Source organism: Arvicanthis niloticus, chromosome 24 (genome assembly GCF_011762505.2).
Source record: "Arvicanthis niloticus isolate mArvNil1 chromosome 24, mArvNil1.pat.X, whole genome shotgun sequence".
Classification (NCBI taxonomy): Eukaryota; Metazoa; Chordata; class Mammalia; order Rodentia; family Muridae; genus Arvicanthis; species Arvicanthis niloticus.
In genome coordinates, this window is record NC_133432.1 from 40175831 (window position 1) to 40201974 (window position 26144).

The 26144-nt window shown below is 44.4% G+C and overlaps 1 protein-coding gene across 4 annotated transcripts in view; it reads right to left on the minus strand.

Moving 5' to 3' along the window:
* Positions 1 to 26144, minus strand: part of Fry (FRY microtubule binding protein) — a 374882-nt gene that overhangs the window by 267353 nt on the left and 81385 nt on the right. For 2 of the 4 annotated variants that reach the window (XM_076923841.1, XM_076923840.1), the window contains exon 1: positions 24954 to 25250. The exons of 1 other annotated variant lie outside the window; for it this stretch is intronic. In XM_076923841.1, coding sequence (XP_076779956.1) covers positions 24954 to 25158 — 205 coding nt within the window. In that variant the 5' untranslated portion in view covers positions 25159 to 25250. Of the gene's footprint in view, positions 1 to 24953; positions 25251 to 26144 lie in introns of those variants that run through there. One more of the 4 variants, XM_076923845.1, reaches the window with a different exon arrangement.

Sequence of the window (26144 nt, forward strand, 5' to 3'; positions counted from 1 at the left end):
TGTCCTTGAACTTGTAAGCCCCCTGCCTCAGTCATCTCAGTAGCTGAGGCATGAATTGTCACACACACTCTATCATCAACAAATGAACACAGGCAAAACAAACAACTTTAAGGGGAAAAAAAAAAGGTGAGCCTATTCACAGAGGCAAACCAATTGTCTAGAAGTCAGTCTTAAATCCTGGGCTTGGATTTGACAAACGCTTCAAAGCACTCATTTTAATATGTCTAACAGGGCTGACAAGATGGCCCAGAAGGTAAAGGCATTTGTCACCAAGTCTGACCACCTGAGTCCAATCCTGAAATCCAGGTGGTGGAAGGAAAGAACTGGCTCCCGCAAGCCACCCTATGACCTTCATGTGTGTCTCAACAGACACGAACCTCACCTTCTCAAGAAGGAAATAGACGTAAAAAGAAAACCACTATGCTCAGCAGGCTGAAGGAAAACAAAGGCAATGAAGTAAATGCAATCAAGAAAACGGTCATAGGAGCAAAGAAATAAATTATTAAAATGGAACCAATCAGAAATTATGGAATTGAAAAACCCAATAGCCAAATTAAAATTTTTACGACGGCATCCAGCAGTACACTGAAATCATGAAGAGAAAGAATCAACAAACTTAAAGACAAACTCACTTGGCATTGTTGAACTGAATGCACAAGAGTGAAAAAAATTATCAACATTGAGGGGAAACACAAACAGACAAATAAAGGGATTCTCAACAACCCTCAGTCTATTAAACACACACACACACACACACACACACACACACACTCTCAAACTTCAGGACAAAGAGATTCTATAAAGCAAGAAAGAAGTTGCTTCTTCATATGTAAGATGACTGAGCTATCTCTGCAGAAACTATGCAGGCCAACTAGAAGTGGGGTGGTACACTTCCTTTAACAAGATACAGGAAAATACACATCAGTAGAGTCTGATATTCCCAGTAAAATGTGCTTCAAAAATAATAGGGTGGGGACTGGAGAGATGGCTCAGTGGTTAAGTGCACTGGCTGCCATTGCAGAAAACCTGGGTTTGATTCCCAGCACCCACATGGCAGCTCACAACCATTTGTAACTCCACTTCCAGGTCATCTGATGCCCTCTTCTGGACTCTCCAGGCACTGAGCATATGTAGTAACAAACATGCATGCAGACAAAATACACATAGAAAGTTAAAAATCGAGAGGAGGAGCCGGGGAGCTGAGCTTGCTGGCATGTGCTGTAATCCCAGTACATGGGAGGTGGAGACAAAATGATCCTTGTGGCTCACTGGTCAGCCAGATCCTAGAGAGACCCTGTCTCAAACAGTAACAACACATCAAGGTAGATGGGCACTGAAGACCCACACCTTCAGTTGACGTCTGTTCTCCACATGCATATGCTAACAGCTTAAGGTGTTAGAGTGGCTGCTGAGTGCTCAGCCCTAGATGATACATGCATCTCACCCCTGAAAGACTCAGGGTACATCACGGAAGAGAGCACAGAGAGAATGTCAGAGCTGGAGGAAGCAAAGTCTTGTGGGGCAGAGTCAGACATGGCTGGGCCTTTGCATTTATGAACTTCAGCTGCTCTGACGTCAGATTTGCGTCAGACTCAGGCAGAATTAGACCCATCTCAAGCCTTCATAGATTCAAGATAGACTCACCCCCCACCCCCGGATGTATAGGCAGTTGATGGTTGCTGGGCTGGGGTACCTTTAATTCAGGGGTGTAGCCTCTGGTACTTCACTGTAAATAACCCCTCACCCGTGTGCCTGTAAGTAGCTCTACTCAAAGTCAATGGGCCATCCCCCCCCCCAAAAAAAATCAGTCAATTATTAAATAAAATAAAGGGAACTAACTAGCTGGGTAGAGGGAGACAGTCATACAGGCTGAGGGGGACAAGAGAGCAATGGGGGGGGACTGTGATTAAAATAAACTATGCACATGTATGACATTGTCAAAATGTCAGAAAATACATAGAAGAAAGTGTGAGGTATTCTATGATAAACAAAAACCAAAGAACCTTCCCTGAAGCATGCTGTAGAAAAGGATAAACAAAGTGAATTCAGAAATTAATCTGCATGAAAATGGAAAGATCGTTAGTAAAGATAAATACATGAACAAGCTCAAGACTCTGTATTATTGTTATTTTGTTTATAACTTCAGTATTCTTTTATACAATTTATTTTAAAAAGCATCATTATTATTGTGCACTCATGTTAATGGGTATACAATATTTAATGATATAAAATTTTTAAGTTCTTTTTTTAAAATGCATTTTGTGTGTGTGGGTGTTTTGTCTACATGCTTTTATGTTCACCACATGCAAGCAATGTCCACAAAGACCAGAAGAGGGCATTGGGCCCCCTGTTACTGGGGTAACAGATGATTGTGAGGTGCATGTGGGTGCTGGAAATTGAATGCAGGTCCTCTGCAAGAGCAGCCAGTGCTCTTAACAGCTGAGCCATCCCTCCCATCAATATAACAAACTGGGTAGGGCAGAGATGTGAAGACTACACCTTTTTCTGTGAGTGCACAGTCAGCTTTAAATAAATGATTACAACCTGGAGTGTATTACATAATCACCATGGTAACCACAAGAAAACAGCACACACACAAAAAGGAGCAAGCAGGGAACCCCAATTTATCACACACACACACACACACACACAAAACAATCAAACAACCAAACAACAAAAAACCCTAAACAGATCAGGGAGCAGGGAGAGAAATAACCATAAGACTTACAAAAAAATTAACAAAATGACAATAGGAAGCCTTTCCCTTGGTAATTGCTTTACATGTAAATGGCTTAAATTCCCCATTCAAAAGACACAGACTGGTCAAATGGATTTTAAAAACTGTATCTTAGAAAAAGGAACCCATAGACAGGTTGAAAGAATGGAAAAATATTATTTTGTGCAAATAGTTTCTAAGAGACGAGGGGAAAGCTACATAAAATTAGACATAGCAGACTTGGAAAAAATCATGGCATAAGTGTAACAGGTTCATCTCACCTAACAATGATAAACGTATATGGACCGGTTCTCCAAGCTCTTAAAAATAGGAGGCAAACCGTTGAAACGAAGGAGAGGCAGAAGGTTCCAGAACCGTAAAGCAGATGTCAGTACTTTTGAACAAGTTCTAGACTATTGCTTGACAGGTAGTCAGCACTCAAAAGATCACTTGCAAATACACACATAAATGATGTAGCATGCATTTTTGAATCATGATTATGGAAAGTAATGTATGATTCACGAGCTCCTTGGTAGATCCATGCCCGCTCTATGGCACCAATGATTTAAATGTGGGATAACACAGTGAGGTACCATTGTGATGGGAAGCACCGTGCTGGGGTGCTGTGGATGGTTTACATGAAGATGTAGTGTACAGCACTATTTCAATGTCCTCAAGGAAAAAATTAACTAGGCTTCACTTTGCTGAGCGTTGCCTAACTCCAAAGGCAAACGTGACTATGGGGAATGACTGCTATGCTGGCCTGTGCCGTAGGATCTTTCCAGTTCACCTGAGTCACCCTTGGAAACTCTGACATGCATAAACAAACGTTCACAACACTGGGAGCACCAAGCTAAGGAAGACAGGCTGGTAAAGCGAGACTCCCACAGCCTTGGCAGGTAAACCTGGGCCCTGGGAAGAGGCTGTCCACAGAGAAAATAGGGCAGATTAAATCCGTCTGTGGATTCAGTAGTGTTTTTTGCTTTTTGTTTTTGGTTTTTTTTGTTTGTTTGTTTGTTTTTTTGCATGTGCAAAAGTAGCAGGCTCCAAACCTGAGACACAAGAATATGGCAAAAATCACCAGAGAGGATGGGAGTGGGAGAGACTGGGAGGAGAAAAGTTTCCCACAGCAAAAATCCACAGCACCAGACTGCACTAGTGTTTTTACACAAGGAACTTTCCAAGCCCAGGGCTCATAACCACAGCAAACCTTTATGCCTCTATGTACTTATCTCCTTTCTTGTTCTTCCACACACAGAAAGATAAGATTTTCATTCTAGTGATAAAGAAACCAAGGGACAGAGTTCATGTGGCTAGTAGACTTTTGTCTCCCAGATGCAAGAGATTTCATCCAATTCTAAATCTTGCTGATTTTCTCAGTTAAACATGTTTTGCTAAATTTATTTTCAAACTTGGTGTGTGTACGCTGTACTTACTTCCCTTCCTCCCCTCCTTCTCAAGTTCATGACCTCTTTTCCTTTAATTATTACACAGACACACACACACACACACACACACACACACACACACACACACACATGAATGCATTTGTAAATACAACCTGCTGAGTCCATTAAAGGTTACTCATATGTGTATGTTTTTAGAGCTGATCACTTGGCATTGGGTAACCAATTAGGGGACTCATCCCTGGAAAACACTAATTCTCCCTTTCTGACAGTCATTAATTACCCATAGCTCATAATCTAGAAATGGGGTCCCCATCCACATTGCCTTGTCAACAGGTATAGTCAGCATTCTGGTCTCCTTTAGGCTCCTGTTGATGTCAAGTGCACAGAATTAACCAATCACGTCACTCTCTAGGTGTGCACTTTGGAATTTCCATTGATTGCCACAGCTATTGTCTTCCATATGGTAAGTACTAGATCAATTCCACGGCAAGAAATGGCACACGTTGTAGTCATCCAAAAAACTAATAAAGGACCATACTCTTGTACTCTGAATCCATAAACACAGATATCACATCTTGGAATGGGCAGTGAGCTAGGGGTCTGGAGTGAGCCCGAAGGATTGGCTCAGAAATTAGCAAACTGATTTTCAGGGAGTTAAAGTGAACCACTCATGGTCAGACTATTAGTTTATGGAACTTGGATCACAAAGCCAGGTCCCAGAGTCACTTCCAAAACTTTGGCTCACTTTGTAGGGATATATGTAAAAATGAAAAGATTAAAAAAATTTTATCTCTTTTTATGTAAATGAGTGTTTTGCCTACACACATGTTTATGCGCCACCTGTACAGAAGTCAGAAGAGGGTGTAGGATCCCTTGGAACTGGAATTATAAATGGTTGTGAGCTTCTATGTGGGTTCTGGGAACTGAACCTGGGTCCTCTGACTCACTAGGTAAACAATCTATATTATACCCCAAGAAGTATTCTTAACTGCGGAGTCATCTCTCTAGACCGAGATTTTTTAAAAAGAAAAGGGACCAATGTGTAATATTTGTTGCTAATTACGTACATTGTCCTCACCCACAACAGATTGCAGACCTACGGAAGATGCTGTCTCCTCACTTGGGCTTAAAAATTACACCACACCTTGAATGATTAATATACAAATACAGATTTGATTGTGGACATGAAAAGTCAGGAAGGCCAGACTTGCCAGGAACTGGTGTGAAAGGAAGTGTTATTAAATATTTAACAGCACCTATGTACAATAGGTGTGCTTGTGCCAAACATATAAAGTCCTTACCCCCAAGGAGTTGTGTCAAGTATAAGGCTGGTCTGTCTGGAAATGCGTGTCGTGGCACTTAGTGAGGGAAACAGTCGGTGCTGTACCTCAACACGTTATCGTTTGCATAAGCTTTCTTAGGACAAAGATGGTATACTTAAATATTTATGTAAGACTTTTATGTACTGCGACCTTATTAATCATTTTCAAAGTTTCACTTATTCTTCTTTCTCCTGATGTTAAGCCTCTTCTGTCTTTCTTCTTTACTATCTGACCACACAGCACAGTCCCTGGGGGCGGGGGCGGGGGCGGGGGCGGGGGCGGGGGCGGGGGCGGGGGCGGGGGCGGGGGCGGGGGCGGGGGCGGGGGCGGGGGCGGGGGCGGGGGCGGGGGCGGGGGCGGGGGCGGGGGCGGGGGCGGGGGCGGGGGCAGGCACCCATAATGATGCCAACAGGGAGGAAGCACCCTGGAAAGCTTTGATTTTGTGATTCTGTAGAATAAACTGTCAGATGATTTGGGGCAGTCTTGTTTGTAGGAACCGGATAAATTAGTAAGGAACACATGTCAAGACCATTAGGTAATTTGATTCAACATGTGATAAGCTAATATCAGCTCTATCCAGGGTGCGGTAGGAGGAGACACGGAAAACACGAGGCTGCCTTTGATGGAAAAACATTTTACTTAGCTCAAAGGTCCTGAGAAGGATATTACATTTATCACTTACATAAATCTGCCCAGGGCTTGAATTGCCAAAGGAAGGTGCTATTCAGCAGGGCCATACTAAAACAGGCAGCGAAGTAACAAGGGGAGGAGGTTATTATAATAAAAAACAAATACAAAATTAGTCATTAACATCTCTGTAGACGTTGTCAATGAATGGAGACCATTACAGAAAGGCATGACTAGTCAAAAGCAGAGAACATCTGACTGGGGAGGGGGAGGCCCAGCCCCAGCTGATAAATCTATTACACACCCCTACACCTAAGCCTCAGGGATCATCACAGAAGAGGAGGTAGAACGAGTTTGAAGAGCCAGGGGACCAGGAAGTCTGCTGGAAGTCAGTGTCTTCTAGTTATGACAGAGAAGCCACACCTGTGAGATCTCAACAATATGGCCATCTAAAGGAGACCAGAGCAATGGCAATACTTATAACATAAAATCTCACAAGGCCCTACTCCTAGATGAAGAAGTACAAGGGAGAATCAGTCTTGTCCAGGGAAAAGCCCCGATGGGGTTATCCAATCCCTACAGGTCAATTCTAAGCGTATGGATATTATGCTATAGTAACTATATTAAGTAAGTTCAATAGGTGTGTGTGTATAACAATAATAATTATAGAATAAGAGGTCATAGATTTTTGAGGGAGTGAGAGGTCGTGAAAGAAGTTGGAGGAGGAGAGGGAGTGATGAAAATTATATAAATACAGTACTCTTATGAAATTCTCAAAAAAATTTAAAATTTAATTTCAAAGGCCACAGCAAAAACATTCATTCATTCATTCATTCATTCATGTGATGTATGGATTCTGTCAAAGGCTTGGAGCATCATTGGAAAATGGCAACACCAATGCTTAGGTGAAGGACTGACTGACAGATTTAAAAGCTCAATGTGTGGAAGCCTATGACACAACAGGGACAGCAAATTGTCTGGCAGTGCGAGCATAAAGGACAATTTGGGCAGCAATAACATGATATTTGAGATTGGCCTTGAAATTGAACACGAATCAGAGGAAAGCATGGTGGACAGATGAGGACGTCCTTGTGAACACAGGACATTAGGGCGGGGAGCAGTTGGGACTCAATGGGGCTTGACCAACATTCAAAGAAGAAGGAGGCGTAGGAGCCTTCCCTCTGTGCATGCACCCACCTGCAAAGACTCATGGGGCCTAACTCTGACAGCAATGGCGAGCACAAGAGAGGCACAATTCAAAAATGCCTACCTCCCTATTCCAGGATATAATCTACCAGCCACAGATTAAGCAGAGGGTGTGGGGGAGAGGTTGGGGTGAGGGCGGTCCTTAGTAAAATTCAGGCTTGTGATTGGCTCCTGGGAGGAAGACCTTAAGGCAGTGTTTCTCAATCGGTGGGTGGGAAAACCTTTGGAGGTTAAATGACCGGTTCACAGGATTTGCATATCAGAAATCCTGCATATCAGATGTTTACATCACTATTCATAACAGTAGGGAAATTACAATTCTGAAGTAGGAACAACAATAATTTTATGGTTGGGGGTCACCACAACTCGAAGAACTGTATTAAAGGGCCAGAGCGTCAGGAAGGTTGAGAACCACTGCCTTAAGGCATGGGGGCAGATAACACGTAGAGAGAGGAGACCAGATAACACGTGTGTAGAAAGAGGAGGATCTCCGGGCAGCTCTTAGAGGGAAGAAGACATCTGCATTCCCTGAGTACACTGTGAGAAACCTGCACAGACAGAGATTGAACAATAACTAGTCAGAACAACTAATGGGCTGGAGAGACTCAGAGCTTAAGAGCACAGACTACTCTTCCAGAGGAAGGACCCAGGTTTGACTCCCATCTCCCATTTCAAGCTGTCCTGTAACTCTAGGTTCAGGGGAATCCTCTGGCCTCAGCATTCATGTGCACATAGCGCCCCCGAAATAAACACAATTCAAAATAATAAAAACATTTATTTTTTAAAAAGCTAATACTTAAGGCAAGGAAATAACACAAACCTAAGTAAAAATTACTAGAAAGAATATGTGCATATGCTTATTTCTTTACATGGTAGAGTTGGTACACTCTTGAAAACTGCAAGTCATTTTAAAAATAAAATATATTATTCATACAAGATTTACAGGTGCGTAATATCAACAACTATATACTTAGTAATGGCTTTTGAATCAGTTTCTGATTTTCGGTGATTAAACTTTCTTTCAATAGGGATATAGACAAAAATGAGTTGGGTTTTAAAGGTGTGCTCACTACGTGACACTAGCCATATATGAGTCCTCAGATCTCACCGGCTGCTCTGAATCTTTAAAATACGGAACAATGTGAAAACCTGCACACTCAGGACATTCCACTGGCCTCTTTGACTGTTCCTGGCTGCAGGCACCAGCAAGGCTCATTGGCTTTCTCAGAACAAACTTTGTCTTTCATATGCCCTAGTTCAAAGGGTCACTGAAAAACCCATAACAAGAGAATCCTCCTGAGACTGGAGGATTCTGAGTCTTATCCCTCAGGGATGAGTGCTGAATAGCTTTACTGACAGGGCTTCTAATGGGATGTGATCTCTCCCTTGTAAGGAGGTCTGAGTGACAGGGATCCCGGGACTAGCCTGATCTCCAATTGTGAGGCTATCCTTCCAAGGCTTTGTAGAGAGTTTGTTGTATGTATAAGGGGAGTTAAAGAATGTTTATATTATATAGGAAAAGTCTCCCCAGACTAGAGTTTCTCTATAGCAGGCTAATTTGAAGACCCACTCTACTAGAACCAGATTAAACTGTCTGCTATCTATCTATCTATCTATCTATCTATCTATCTATCTATCTATCTATTATCTATCTATCTGAAGTTCCATTTATATTAACAGTGCACAGGATTCATATATATACATATATATACATATATGTATATATTTGCATATATAAATATTATATGTGTGTTTCTCAGTAGGCACAAGCTCCTGATTCTCATGAATGCTCAGGGTGACCACAGGCTTAAAGGGAGTGGACTTTGATTGGTGAGCCTTTGGATTCGTTTTGGGAGATCAGTGACAGGTCTGATAAAAAGAGCAGGACATCCTGGTACCGGAAGGAGCAGAATGACCCAATAGAAGACAAAAGGGAGATGCCGAGGACACAGTGAAAGAATCTGAAAGACTCACTGCGACCAACCGGTCAGCAGACTACAGCACACCGGCCAGCAGAGCAAGCACAGGGACACCTCAAACAGGAAAGTGGCTGACAAGGCGTTGCAAGAGCGGGGCTATCTAGCCCTTGTGTGGTGATACAATCCTGCATTCCCAGCGTTAAGGAGGCTGTGACATGAGCACCAAGAGTTCGAGGCCATCCTGGGCTACATAGCAAGGCCCTGTCTCCAGATAAAACCTTTAACAAATGACAGGTTGTGGTGGCACATGCCTTTAACCCGGGAGGCAGACGCAGGCAAGTATAACCTGATCTACACAGAACCCCAGACTAGCTAGGACTATGCAGTAGAACCTTATTTAAAAGCAAACACACAAATGAATAAAAATAATTAAAAAAAAAAAAAAAAAAAAAACCAACAAGCAAACAAAGCCAGTATAAGTGTTATCTAAAAGCTTCTTGTACTGAGCCTATTAAGAGTAGATTCTCCTCTCTTGATTGAAAGGAAATCTGCACAGAGACACTCTTATGGTTGAGTTTTATTCACAGAAACCAAGGAAGGAAGCTTGAATTTCACTTCTGACTCCACAGGCAAGAGACAGTGAGACATAAACCCACAAATGGCTCAAGTAGAGCATTAGCAGAAGCCAGCTCAGAAGCCAAGGACATGATGCCCTCAAAAAGCCCAGAAATCACAGCACCTGGCCTGAGAAGTCTACAGACACTGAGTGAAAGCATTGATTGATTTTTATATAACACACGAAAGAAAAATGCTCCCAGATAACACTTGGGTTGTTTGAATTTATATGATATCATTTATCTTTTATGTTTTGTTTCTCTTCTGCAATTGTTCCTCTCCGGTTTGTTTTGTTTTAGTTGGGGGGGGGGTGGGCGGGGGAGGAGGGAGAGACAGGAGTCAAAGGGGTTAAGCAGTCTACACCGAGTCCTGAGCAGTCTCCGTTATCGTAAAACCACACCAAAGTAAACAACCTCTTTATCTTCCAATTTCTGATCTTGGGAAATTTAGCTCTTCACAAATGTATTCTATTTCTTACATCTTTGTACGTCTCTTCAGTAGTTTCAGGTGGGTCCAGGGCTTTCCCGTGGGTAGCTTTTTAAACTGAAGAGCATAGAAAGCAATAAAGTGACATCTTTTGGGATTGCTCACTGAAATCTGATAACCCACAGAAGTGAGACCTCTCCTTGAAGAGTGCACTCTTCAATGACAGAAGACATTTTTCTGTTTCTTCTCATTGCTCTTTTAACCAAGGGACTCCTGCCCCCAGCCTCCCAGACAGGGTTTCTCTGTGTAGCCCTGGAACTCACTCTGTAGACCAGGCTGGTCTTGAACTCAGAGATCCACCTGCCTCAGCCTCCTGAGTGCTGGGATTAAAGGTGTGCGCTACCATGCCTGGGTGATTTATAGTTATCAGTCTGGTTGTTTATGTTGCATGTAGAAAAAGGATATCTTTTAAATTTTAAATATTAAAATACCTGGTTGAAAGTCTTCTAGTTATAAATTTATGAACATGGAAACAAGAAGTAGACTTCACCATTACCTTGAAATTAAAAAATGTCAAGGTAAACTTGAAGCTAATTCGTTGTAATTTTTTTATGTCCTGTATTTAATTTTCTTTCTTAACATTTACCAGGTTATTTCCCAAGATATGCCTGCATTTCCTTTGAGAGACGAGAGTCACGGTGCTCAGTTAACAAGAGCTATGAAGTAAGGCTTGTCTTTCAAAGGGGACAGGCCTTTCACCTCCAGAGTCCTGTTTATATAGGAGCCCAACTATTTCCTCATATCTTGGAGGATAATGACGAGATGTGGTTCTTTTCTTGAACCAAAACCCGCTCTCTCACACATGATGCTGTTCTCTTCAAAGACATACACACTTTCTGTCTGGAGAACAGACTGAAAACTGAGGCCATCTAAGATCTGGATGCTGCTACCCATGTGTCTCCCTCCAGCTGCACTGACCAACAGTGTCTGAGCAACAGTGAAGGATTCAGAGGTGCTTGGCAAGGATAGGGTGATGGTTGGACCCACAACAAAGCTGTGGGTGCCTCTCATTCTTTTCTTTTCTCTCCACGGGAATGCTCTAGATGTCCTCTCTGGGTCTCAGTGATGAGCTTGTGACAGACATCGGTAGAGCGTGATGCAAGCTGTCTGTGCAGCTCTGTACTTCTTAGTCTGATAAAAAGGGTGCCTCCAATCCAACCTTCTGCGATTATTTTCATAATTCATTAATTCTTTGGCTCTGTTGTGCTTCCTGCCAAGGGAGTTATTTTCTTACATATGTTCAACCCCCAAAACTATCACTCACTCACCTTCTGCAATTAAAGCCATAAAGAGTAGAGCAAATCCTCAAGACTCAAAGTCACACTTGTAAAAATAATAAATAGGAAGACCCAAGGCCCAGGAGCAGCATGTGAAAAGTTACGTAAGACTGAGGTCAGAGGACCAGGACACGTGCGGTGACACAGTGTCTTAGACAGACAGGGAAGCTGCACTCAGCAGATATGAATGATATGTTCACCTAACCAAGACTCAACTCACACAATGTGTGTCTTAGTTAGGGTTTTACTGTTGTGAACAGACACCATGACCACAGCAACTCTTATAAGGACAACATTTAATTGGGGCTGGCTTACAGGTTCAGAGGTTCAGTCTACTATCATCAAGGCAGGAAAATGGCAGCATCCAGGAACTGAGAGTTCTACAACTTGCTCTGAAGGCAAAGAGGAAAAGACTGGCTTCTAGGTAGCTAGGACAAGGATCTTAAAGCCCATGCTCACAGTGACACATTTCCTCCAGCAAGGCCACCCCTTCTAATAGTGCCACTCCCTGGGTCAAGCACAGTTAAACCACTGTAACGTCAACAGCAGCCAACATGGCAGCATGGGCTGCAGAAACTTCATAAGGCCTCACTCCTAGATGAAGAGCTACAGGCAGTTAAGTGCAGCTGAGAAAGAGGGAGTCTATTATCACCAGAGATGCGTCTCCTGATAGGTCATCTAGTCCCAAGTGGTCAGCCCAAACACAGGTATGTATAAGCAATACCAAACAGGATCAGTAGGTTGTATATGTGTGTGATAATAATAAACAGAAAAAGGTCATATATGTGGGAGGGAGTACGGGAGGAGTGGAGGGAAGAGTGGGAGGGGTGTAGGAGCAAGGGAGTGGAGGGAAGAGTGGGAGGAGTGGAGGAAAGAGTGGGAGGAGTGGAGGGAAGAGTGGAGGAGTGGAGGGAAGAGTGGGAGGAGTGGAGGGAAGAGTGGAGGAGTGGAGGGATGAGTGAAAGGAGTGGAGGAGCATGGGAGGAGTAGAGGAGCAAAGGAGTGGAGGGAAGAGTGGAGGAGTGGAGGGAAGAGTGGGAGGAGTGGAGGAGCATGGGAGGAGTGGAGGGAGGAGGGAGGGATGGAAATGATGTAAAGATGGCACCACGTAGGAGATGGTCAATAGGTATTTAAATAAGAAAAATAATGTCTCTCGGAGAGATGCCACGAGTCTTACTGACTTTGAAAACTGACCATGACAAAAGGCTAAAACAGCCGTTGGTATCCAGACTTGGCAAAAGAAAAATCCCAGGTTAAAGATTCCAAGGAGCTTAAAAACAGAATATCATTGTCCCCAAACCGAATTCTAATCCTGTAGAAGTAGAGGATTTCTATAGTTTGTCCATTCTTTCCAAAATCACGTTGAACTTTAATGTTGAGCGGTGTGGTAATAAAAGTTAACTCCCATGGCACATGCCTGCCATGCCAGCCTTTGGAACTAAGTCTGAGGCCACATAGCAGATCCTGTCTCAACAATAAAGCAAAATACACAAACAGATAAAGGTTGACAGAAACAGTGGCCCTGAGAGTGGATTAATGCTATTATTTTGGGAATGGATGGGTAATTGAGGCTGCTAATAAAGGAGTCTCTCTCCTCTCCTCTCCTCTCCTCTCCTCTCCTCTCCTCTCCTCTCCTCTCCTCTCCTCTCCTCTCCTCTCCTCTCCTCTCCTCTCCTCTCCTCTCCCCTCCCCTCCCCTCCCCTCCCCTCCCCTCCCCTCCCCTCCCCTCCCCTCCCCTCCCCTCCCCTCCCCTCCCCTCCCCTCCCCTCCTCCCTCCTCTCTGTCTCTCTCTCTCTCTCTGTCTCTCTCTCTCTCTCTGTCTCTCTCTCTCTCTCTCTCTCTCTCTCTCTCTCTCTCTCTCTCTCTCTCTCTCATGATAAAGCAACTACTACTTAATCGCACTGCTTAAACACTAACGAGAGAAACAATGCCACTCTGGATAAAATTCACGGCATTTCACGTTTATAGTTTACTTAAAACCCCATGATACTCCGCAGTCCTATTACGCAGCATTTAAATAGATGCTATGCACCAGCCCTTTCAGCAGTGAGCACATGCCTCAATGTGGTCCACTGAGATTATAATTACAGTGTAGAGGAGATTAAGGGCTTATAAACATTGTGGTTCAGGGAAGGGACAGAATTCCAGCCGACTGACTAAATGTGGGTTTTGTGTAGCCCTTTTGCGCTTTAATGCATTTCATGGTGTTTTAAATCCTGAACTTGCACACCTAAAAGAAGCTAAGCTCATGAACACGGAACTCAACTCGAGCAGCAGACTGAAGAGTAGTGGATTTACGCAGGCTTTCCGTCCTCCTAGACACACTCATTTTCAAAGATGATGGATGAAAGCAACCTGCGCTGCTCCCTTGTAAGCTGCGTAAGTTAGGGATGTATAGGGAGATGCGCTCACTGGGATAAACCGTGAGGTGCAGACCACACAGGGCGAAGACAACTGCACGGAGGCGGAAAGGCGCCAGGTTTCAGCGATGTTTGATCGCTCAGCACCCCTATCCCTCCACGAGCTCCCTCTTTCCTACGAGACGCCGCCCACAAGTGTTTTTGTAATCCGTGTCGTTGCTGTTTTGTCCTTTTCCGCAGCGCTAAGAAACCTTCAGAAGCATCAGTTCCACGCAGGGACCCCTTCCTTTCTAACTTAGTAGGTGACATCAACCAAGCTTCCCATGAGCTCAAGCCTACAGATTATCTTGTTATGTCAACAAACCTTTCACAATAAAACACTTCACCTGTTCCCTGCTCAGGGAGGCAACTGTGAATGTGGGTGGGACAGCCACATTATCTTATTTCTCTTGTCTTAAAATAAAATAAATAAAAGCATGTCTCTCTCCCATCTTTACTTCTCTCATCTCCCCCTTCGTGCCAGATACTGACTTCTAATTCTGCCCCCTTCCCATTCCCCCCCACCCCCCCCCGTCCCCCTCAATCACTTTTGACCATTTGTTTCCCTCTCATCCACCTGTGTTTGTGTGGTGTGTCGAATAGTCTACAGTAGACATCAGGAAGTGATCTATTGCCAATGAAAAGGCTTCTGTCATCACTACAAATATTAACTTCAGCAAAAGGCTTCTGTCACCTCCTCTGATTGAAGAACTGAACAGCTATACTCCAAGCAGCAAAGTAATTTCTAATTTAGCAGAAATTAAGCAATGTGTACCTCTGAAGTGCTGACATCCTCCAAAACCTTATTTAACTAATCGTGTAGACTTGCAGCTTCTTTTTTCTTTGTGCAATGGAAACTTTTTATATAAAGATATATTTTTATTTTATATGTATTAGGTTTACTTGCATGTGTGTATGTCAACCATGTGTGTGTAGTACCTGTGGAGACCAGAAGAGGGCGTCAGACCCTCTAGAACTGGGCTATAGATGGGTGTGAACTGCATGTGGGTGCTGGGAACTAAATGTGGTTCTGTTGGAAGAGCAGCCAGTGCTTTTAAGTGTTGAATCATTTCTTCAGCGGAAAGCTCTTAAAAGTAACAACATTCCAGCAGTATTTCTTTTGAGAAGTCACAGATAGCAGTTCATTTGGGATGGATATGATAAATAATGAACGAGAATATGTCTACTTATACTTTACTGCATTCCTGAGCAATGCCTCTTGTGCAGACCCCCAAGCATCAGGAGCACAGTCCACTAACTTCTGGTCACAGGACCCTTGGTATCTCACTTGTATTGTTAGCTTTTATTTCTAAGGACTTAAGTTTTCACCCGCCCAAGTCCATTTCGCTGTCTCTGGCAGAATTCTATCCTTTGAATATGAAAAACAAAACTGGAAGCTGGAAAGGTGGCTTGCAGTTAAGAGCACTGGGTGCTTCTGCAGAAGGCCTGGGTTCAGTTCCCAGCATCCACAATGGGGCTGTAATTCCAGTTCCAGGGAATTGGAAGCCTTCTTCTGCCCCTCAGGCACTGCACACACGTGATGCACAGCCCCCACTACACACACATGCAGGCAACACACTCATATACATAAAATAAAGCAATGTAAAAAAATTAAAACTGTCTATAAAGAGTTGCAGAACTTTGTTTTTAGGTATGAAGCCTTGGAAAGAAGAGGTAGGGTACACCTCTTCTCTGCTTTTCCAGAACAGTTTTAAGTCTGTAAGTGACTGCTTCCAAATCAAGGAACTATTAGGAAACAAACAAACAAAACAGCAAAAACACATCCCCAAACCCCATGAGCTTCTGTTTGGTCAATTTCCTTTCTGTCAGAGGCCACACCAGGCTTTTCAGGGGGGATGCAGATGAATGTACAGGGTCAGGCGGGGCTATAAAGGAGGGCTGCCAGGCAGAATGGCTTATGCATTTTAATTGTAGGCATTGAGACTGGATGAAGGCAACTTTAATGTTTGAAGGTCTTTCCACTTAACAGAGCAATTCTTGACCAAGAGACGGGACAAGTATCAGGCACAAGTGGGAAGACAATGCAATGCAGGAGGAATCTAGCTCTGGACTAGATTTATACACTGCAGTCTCCAGCCCAGGGCCCAGGGATCTGCAAAAGTTCCTCCCAGAATTGTTATTTGAAAAATAATGCTTTAACTTTGAAAAGTAAATAATCTCTTAGCTTTGTAAGGGTTCGGAGACCTCAGAAGGCAGGAGGCCCTTTCCAGGCCCGGGGGGAGGCACACTGACTTATGATGTCCCCCCCCACCCCCGTGACTAGTTTATTGAGACACAGATTACAAGGACAGACCTTGTGAAGTCCTGATGAGGACTTGTGACAAGTCCTGGAGCTATCCCATAGGAAGACACTCCCTGGCCAGTTGCTGATTCTGTACCAGGTGACATAATGTCAGTAAAGCTGTTGGGGGCACCACAGAAACACAGGTTCCAGAGAAATCTGAGTACCCAAACTCATAATTCCACTCATCTTTGTCCCAGTAAAGCAACCAATAAGAGATCAGATAAGTGAGCCACAGGGCTTCACAATCATATCTTAGACCTGGTAAAATGTTTAAAATGTTTCTGTAAAATATTCAGGTTTTGTTTAACAGAGGCCTCTCTCTCTCTCTCCCTCTCTCCCTCTCTCCCTCTCTCCCTCTCTCCCTCTCTCCCTCCCCTCTCCCTCTCTCTCTTTCTCTCTTTCCTTCTATTCAAATTTGAGTATTACATTTCTAGTACATGAAATCTAAAAATAATGCTTCAGGGGCTGGAAAGATGGCTTAGTGGTCAAGGGCACTGGCTGTTCTTGCAGAGGACCCTCGGCCAGTTCCCAGCACCCACACAGTGGCTCATAATCATCTCTGACACCCTCATATGGAATCCATGGGTACTGCAGGCATGTGGTAAACAGGCATAAGTGCAAGCACTTACACACACACACACACACACACACACAAATAAATCCTGGAAAGGGGAAAAAGTGTGTAGATCTCAGATCTGTCAGCACACACATATCTGCAAAGGAACACATGGAATGAACAGTGTTTAGATCAGACCCAGGTAAGTCAGTGAATGCAGAGCCATAAATACAGATTTATGCAGACGTATTTCCAGAGGGCTACATTATGTAATACACCTAAACACACACACGGACCATAGGAAAGAAGCTTAACGGTGAGCCACGAACTGGAGGTTTTCTTGTACTGGCTCCCAGCCAGTCTCCTCGTAAGTGTAAAAATATTTCCCTTTCCCTTTGCTTCTATGCAAATGATTGATAAGTAAACATACCATATCATCAGCACTTTGTTTTTCTTCAAAGAACTGGGTAGGAGAGCATGGTGAAATTTGATTTAAAAAAAAATAAATGAAAATATAAAATAAAGCCAAACATTTATTCCCTTAATAACTTTGACAATATATGATTTTTATTATTTAAGCAAAGTGGCTTTCTAAGGAAGCCATTGGATCAGACAGGTGGGGTGCGGCTGATGCAGAGGTGGCAGCGTGGCATGTGACACACACGTCACTTGTAGTTTTTTACCTGGCCTGACAACTCTAGCAGCATGTAGGGACTTCACCTGCAAAACTGTGGTGGGCACAGAACAGAGAAGCCACGGCTGCTGTCATCAGTGCGTGACCACTGAGCCCGAGACGACATAGCACAAGCCTAGGAAACACTTTTGTAACAGTGTTTATAAGGGGATAGGCCAAGCTCTCCGTTGTCCACACAGATGCCAATGAAATGTCACCCAGGGCACCACTCTGAGATGACAAAAATACAACAGAGAACAAAGTTCAGGTGCTTGAGCACCAACATCAGAACTGGGACAGGAAGTGTTTCCAATGGCACCATATTTGTATAGGCACGTTGTGGTTCTTATGCACCTTCTATACAAAGTCTAGAGGTAAATGTATGTAATGTTTTCAGTGTGCCCGCAGTATGACAGTATGACTTAGGTCATGAGGCAAGTACAGAACTCCCCAGGCGCAGTGTCACATTAACACTCGAAACTGTTTTACATTCCACAACATTTCAGATGTGAAGTGCCTACTGAAGATGTTTAACCTGGAGCTGGATGTGACGGTGCACACCTTTAATCCTAGGACTTGGGAGGCAGAAACAGGTTGAGGCCCGTCTGATCTACACAGTGAGCTGCAGGACACAGAGTAAGACACTGTCTAAAACAAAACAAAACAAAACAAAACAAAACAAAACAAGGCATTCAGCCCATCCCCACAATGTCCTGGGCAGGATGTTCACCATAAAAGTGCTCAGAGAGCATTTCACTGCTCACTTCTCACATCTTTGTTTCTAAATACAAATTTTACACAGCAAAAGAAAGAATAAAGCAATTTTGGAACTTTTTTTTTTTTTTTTTTTTTTTTTTTTTTTTTAAAACGGTCTTGTTACATAGTCCAGTCTAGCCTCGAACTTGCAATCCTGCCTCTGCATCTCAAGAACTGCACTACCACATCTGGAATTGAATTATGACTTTAAAATGACAAGTGTTGTCAGTCAACGCGGTGGTTCCCTCATCCTCCTATGAGCCGTGATGACTTCATCATCACCAGGAAGTCTGGGGCTCACTGCCCCTGCAGATGGCTCGGTGCTGTTAGAATACACAGTTGTAAAATCGGCAGGAGATTTTAACATATAGCTGACTAACATGCAACTCCTTTGCTTAAAATCCCTGAGCAGCCGTCATAGGGGTACAATAGCCACCCCATCTCCCAGGTGGAGGCTTTGAGGTTCATTTTCACCCAAAAATAACCCTGTGGGCTGGAGTGTTCAGATTAGCCCCTCTCCTTTGCTTTTTTAAATTAAGACAGATTCATGGCCGTGGTCTCTGCTGTACAATATATACAGAGCAAATGACCTTTCTGTCTTTGATGGAGACATGGATCCTTGGTGCCTTCCTTGCATACTGTGACCCAAATGCCTGGCCGAACATCCTAAGGGGGTAGTTTCTTTTGGCTCACACTTTCAGGGAATCAGTCCACAGTTGTTAATTACCACCAAATGCTGAAGGGATGTGTACTTCGTGCCAGTATCTCCTCTGTCAAGTCGCTGAAGGACATATGAGATAGTCCCTGTTTAAAGACGTACATAAGTCCCTCTGTATGTATAGTCTGTTTCCAAAGGGCTTACATACAAACACCAAGTTAACAGTATTGCAGCCAAGAAGGTCAACAAGGAAGGAAAGGAGGTTGGGGGTGGGGGCTCATGAAAAGGCCGGGAATGATGTAAGGGGAGGGGCTCACATAAAGGAGGGGAATGGTGTAAGGGGAGGGGCTTACATAAAGGAGGGGAATGGTGTAAGGGGAGGGGCTTACATAAAGGAGGGGAATGGCGTAAGGGGAGGGGCTCACATAAAGGAGGGGAATGGTGTAAGGGGTGGGGCTTACATAAACGAGGGGAATGGTGTAAGGGGAGGGGCTTACATAAACGAGGAGAATGGTGTAAGGGGAGGGGCTCACATAAACGAGGGGAATGGCGTAAGGGGAGGGGCTCACATAAAGGACGTGAATGCGTAAGGGGAGGGGCTAATGTAAAGAAGGGGCTGGTAAGGTGAGGGGCTCTGATAAAGGAGGGAACTGGCGAAAAGGAAGTGAGAAAGTATCAGAGGAAGATTCTAGGTAATTACAAAAGATGGATGGGTGGACTTCAACTTAGCCCATAGAAGAACAGAAGAGTGGACAAATAGTCTCTCTCTCTCTCTCTCTCTCTCTCTCTCTCTCTCTCTCTCTCTCTCTCTCCCTCTCCCTCTCTCTTTCTCTCTCTGTATGTGTGTGTGTCTTGTGTGACTGTGTGTGTGTGTGTGTGTGTGTGTGTAGAGATGAGGAGAGACATCAATAGAAGCTGCCTTCTGGATGTTGGCAGGGCAGATGAAGGACGGCAGGAGGGTTACAATCTGAGCGAACTACATATCTGCTGGAGGCATGCTATCTATGTGCCAGCCATTGTGACAGATTACAGGTATCCAACAGTCAACAAGACCCGTTCAACCCCTGAATCACCAGCTAGTGGTAGACTGACAAGTCAGAGAGACCATTACAATACGGTGATAAATGCTATGAGACAGAGCAGTCCAAAGACTGGACCCACCCAGCAGAGGGCTCAGAAGGGAGGCACAGCTGCTCATGCAGGTACTGGTGAATTAGGGCACATGAGTATGCCTAACCCTGGTAAAGCAAGCGCGCAGGCTAGCATCTGAAACTGGCAAAGCTTGGAAAGACAAGGAGGGGATGTGTGGAAGGGGCTGGGGACAGGCAGGGCCGAAGTCAGTAGACAGATTCACTTTTTCTTATACATCTTGTTGAGTTTGGACTTTATCTAAAGAGTGAGTATCCTAAGATTGCCTAAAGAATCATTAAGAAATAAAAGAAACAGATTTACCTTCTAGATCAGTAATTACCTGCAGGAGAGCTAGCCCGGGAGGAGAAATGACAGAGAACAACAACAACAAAACAAATGTAATGTGGGAGTTAGACCTTTGAAGGCATATTTGCCATTCTGATGTAAGAGCTGAATGAATAGTTTGTGAATGAATGTCTGAATGAATGAATTGGACCAAATCCACCATGAAGCACATAGGGGAGAGAGGAGACTTTAGGTGGAGGCGCAAGTGGACACATGGACACATGGACACGTGTACACGTGGACACATGGGAATGGGCAGGAGCACTGACTACAACACGTGTTCTCAAGCCTTGCTTTTCATAAGACAGATGGCCACGGCAGCCAGTGAGCATAGTGGTCAGTGAGACAAAGTAGCAAGGTGCAATGCTCCAATCCAAAGAGCTCAGCCCCAGCCCCAAGTGTGCCTTTTATTAACTGCAGAAGACACCTTTGCACCCCAAACCCCATGCCCCCATCCCTTTATTAAGTCTGCTGTTCCTTTGTATGTGTGTAGCAGCACACACTGGGAACAGCTGTCCTAAGCAGTGTGTGTTTCTGTTAGCAGGAATGGTGCCGGGATGGACAGTCAACCGTACTTCAGTTACCCCCTGTGGGGAGTGATTGGTGCAAGCCACAGGCCAGTGGAGCCATAGGTGAACTGAGAGGAGGTAGAACTGGAATAGCCAGTGTGGCTCAGACTGTGGGCAGGGAACTCTAACTTGCCCTGGTCCCCAGGTGGCAGGGGTAGGCACAGTCCATCTCCTGATGCTGTACTCATGGGGGGTGGGGGTGGGGGAAACTGTGGGCAGAAATTGGAAGAACCAAACTGGGTTCAGTGGCACAGACATGAGGATTACAGCTTGAAGGCTGGCCTGGCCTATAGTGAGATCAAGACCAGAATGAGCAATTTAGTGGACCTTGTCTCAAAATACATGCAAGAAGTGGGGGGTTGGGCTGGAGGGATGGATCAGCAGTTCAGATCATCCAGAGGATCCAAGTTCAGTCCCTAGCACCTATGTCAGGGGCTCAAAAGCTCCTGTAACCCCAGTTCCAAAGTATATAACATCTCCCTCCTTCTTCCCCTCCATCCCTCTTCCCCTTCCTCCCTTCATCTCTCTTGTACATGCATGCAAAAGTGCACATTCACACACACATGCACAACCACAAACAAATAAAAAATAAAAATCTTTTTAGAAAGTAATAAGAGAGCTGGGACACAGCTCAGTGGTAGAGCGCTTGCCCAGAGCACTCGTGGGACCCTAGGTTCAAACCTCAGTACTGCAAACACTTCCAACTCAAAGCCCCCCAAACAGACAAGCACAAGGCCAGAAACAAAGAATATAGTCGGCCCCAGCAGCCCTCAGACACTGTCTAGACCCAGCCCTCAGTCTTCAGCCTGTCAGCCTTCACCTTGCCAAATCAATGCTGTCAATTCAGTGTTACAAGGGGAAATTTCCATCAAGCCCAAGATAAGAGGCCGTGTCCAGCTGGGCCAAGTGACTGTATGGCAAGGTGGGGACCACGGCTCAGGACCAAGGTGCTGTAAGCCTTGGGGAAGTGGGGAGGGGGCTGTGCTGGAGACAGTGGGAGACTGAAGAATGGATGGTGACATGTGTAAATCCAGGTCTGACGCCAACCAATAAAACCGGACAGGAAGAAAACAGATGACTGTAAAAGAAATGAGTGAGAGAACCCCCCACACTCACACTCACACACACACACATGCATACAGACATACATGCATACAGATATACACACACAGTCTCACACTCACATACACACACATACATGCACACACACATACACGCACATACACACAAACACACTCACTCTCACACACATACATGCACATGCACACACACTCATATACACACACACTGACTTATACACACATACACACACAAACACACTCATACATGCATACACATACACACATAGTCACACACATCCACTCACACACACATGCACACATTCACACATACATACATCCCTCTCACACATACATGCACACACACATACACACATGCACACACTCACATATACATGCACACACTCACATATACATGCAAACACACACATACATGCACACACACATACACACACATGCACACCCTCATACATACATACTCTCACATTCATACATGCACACACACACACTCATAGACACACATGCACATATATACACATACTCACACAGAGTCATAAACACACATACACACAAGCACATTCACACATACATACACATGCACACACACTCATACACACACACTGACTTATATATATACACACATACACACACTCACACATACATGCATATACACATACACACATAGTTACATACACCCACTCACACATACATGCACACACATACACACACATGCACATACTCACACATACATACACACTCACTCTCACATACATACATACATGCACACACACACACTCATAGACACACATGTACATACATACTCACACACTGACTCATAAATACACATACACACAAGCACATTCATACATACATGCACACACACACTCACACATGCACACACACTCATACATGTATGCACACACAGTCATACACACTCATATACACACATGCACACATACATGCATGCAAATACACTCATACATATACACACACTCATACACACATACACACATACATGCACACACATACACACACACACAGACAGCCCATCTGAAAGTGATGAAAGAGATTCCTGCCTGCTGTGGATTTCAGGAATTTTAGTCAGGTTTGAGTGCTTGGTCCGCATCTTAATCACTGTTCTATTGCTGTGGACACCACGATCACAGAAATCTTATAAAAGAAATCACTTAATTGGGGCTGCCTTACAGTTTCCAAGGTTTAGTTCATTATCATCATGGTGAGGAGCATGGTGGCACACAGGGAAACGTGATGCTGGAGAAGTAGCTGAGAGCTTTGCATCTGATGCAAAGGCAGGTGGAGAGAAGAGCCACTGGGCCTGACTCGGGTTCTAGAAACCTCAAAACCCCACTCCCAGTGACACCCTTCCTCCAACAAGGCCACACCTCCTAATCCTTTCAAATGGGGCCATTCCCTAAGCATTCAAATACCTGAGCCTATGGGACCATTATTATTCAAACTACCACATTACAGGGTGGGTGATCTCAGACGTTCCAGGTCCAAAGATGGCTTTACCTTAGACATCCAAAAGCTACCCCTCCCAGTAGCTGCCGTCTCACCCCCTCTCTCCTTCCCCAAAACATTCAAAGCTCCCATCCTTAGGACGATTCTAACCTTGGTCTTCTCATCTCCCCCCCCCCCACACACACACCACCAAAAGAGCACAAGAACAGAGAAATAACAAGAAACTCAATAAACAACATCTCTGAAAATAAAAAAAGTAACTCTTTGTGTGTGTGTGTGTGTGTGTGTGTGTGTGTGTGTGTGTGTTGGGGCTCAGTGGTTAAGGCCACTTGTTCTTTTGGAGGATTGTGGATTTGATTCCCAGCACTTACATGGTATCTCTCAACTATGTGTAACTCCAGTCCCAAGGCATCTTGTATATGTATAAAATAAAAAATAAAAGAACTGTAACTTGAGTTTGTGACCTGGTGCCCCTAGGTCCCCAAATTATTTTCTACTTAATTCCCTAAAGCAGTATAAAGAGTCAGTGACTGGGGAAACCCAATATTATTTTTACGAGATAATATTGGAGTGCGTTATTTTCTCATTTTCTAACACAACAGAGCCAGCCTTCTGCATTGCCAGAAATCTATTCTACATTTTAAAAACTGCAATACAACAGCAAACCACAACCAAAAAGACCCCGTATCCAGTGTTTCCTAGAAATTCCAAGGCAAGTGGCATTGAAATCAAGTCATTTAAATAATTCAAACCGCAGAGGTCACTCAGCACAGCTGGGTGAACAGTTAGGGTTCCCGTGGCAGGTGGCTTCTGCTCTCTAACCGTATCCGTAATAAACTCCCCGAAGAATGTCTAAGGCCAATGTCACAGACCCTTCTCAAGACTGAGATTCAAGTTTCTCCTGTCATTTAATACACACCCCATCCCTACCCCACCCCCACACCCCGACCACATGGTTGATTTGAGCCGGAGCCTACAAACGGTCTCAGGCTCGGATGCAGGGTTGGAATTTGAAGCACGCACAGGAGAACTTACTGCTGTCGATTTCTGGCGCACATTAAAAAACAAAACCCGCCAGCTTCATTCAACAATCCAACCTTGGGCACGCAATGCTACACAGGATTCCTAGGCTTGCAAGCAAAGCAGTTCCACAAACCCGAGGATGCTAACAATCCACAACTGCCCAGCTGCCTACCAACAACGGAGCCTGACAGGACTCACAGCCAATCAGATAAAAAGAAAAAGACCCACGGCGCTTTGAAATGCAAAGACAGTTCTAACTCTTCAAGGACATAATTGAGAGACTCCTTAAGGTCACGCTTAAAAAGTCGCAGTTCCAGTGGTCAAAAAGTACCCACGTTATTTACAATTTAATTGTATCATTGCTTTTGTTTGTTTGTTTGTTTCATTTTAACAGGAAAGCACGAATCCAAACAATTCCTACCTGGGAATATGGACGGTCTCTTTTTGGGACGCCTCAGGTGAAAAGGTTCCAGGTTTTTGATGTTTCTTTGAAGTTTCCCTTTAATGTGATTTCCGATGGGAAGTTCAAGTGGCAGGCTGCTCCGTCTCAATGATTTAAATTCATTTTGAGATGAATTTAACTTGTTCTTTGTTCTGGAATATAAATTGCTGTCATCAACGGCCATTGTAGTAGATTCATTGGAGACTCTGAACAAAACGCGTCAAAGCCAATCCCAGTGGCGACCAGAACCACCTCCTGCCCCAGCTCCAGAGACTGGAAGTTCTCATGCTTGGTCCTACACTTGTTTGGGAAGCTTAACAAGTTGGTGGGCGGGGACTTGAACAGGTGTAGAATTACTAAGTAGCTCCTCCCTCTACTGTTAATAGCACAGGGGTGGGGTTGGGGGGGGCGGTGTCCAGAATAAATCGTTAGGGGCTGGAGACTAGGGGAGATGTGACACACTGGCTCTTGCGAATGACAGTAAAAGTGGTATCAAGTGTGAAATTTCTGTTTTATTGGTGTCCAGCTGTAAAGCAAACACAAACCGTGTAAGACTGAAAACCGACGCAAACTGCGAGTCCCATTTCCCAGAATTTCTCACAACATTTAGAGATTTTTTTAAAACCAGTTTGGGTGAAATATTTTTACACTTTTCTCTTTGTGACTCGAGCTGCGCACTCGTACACATCCTTTTGGATTCATATTTGGCTGGCGGCCAACTTGAAATTGGCTAGAAGGGACATGAGAGATCACCAGCCGTGACCAGGAAGGAACCGGTTGTGGGCGTGTGCGGTCAGGCAGCAGTGCCGGGAAGCCTGGATCGTCCCGACCCACCCTTCCATCCTGTGCTCCACCTGGCAGATGACTTCTCCAGAAATTCAGGAAGCCTGGCTGGAGGGCCAGAGGTCTAGAAAACAAGCTTCAATCTCAGCAGCGATGGCGTCCGCCATTCAGCCGATCACAAATAAATGTTGTGTTTGTCGGGCGCTGACTTGCTTCCCACTAAAAAGTTCACCGGGTTTGGTGGTCTGAGAAAAAACCAGCTTCCTGCTTGCCCTGGCCACAGCTTTTTTTCCCTTCTGCTTCCAGATTTTCAAACTTTTTGCCCTCTGTTCCCCTTTCCCTTGCTCTATTTATGTTGTAAAGACCTGCATTCTTTTCTTGATGCAG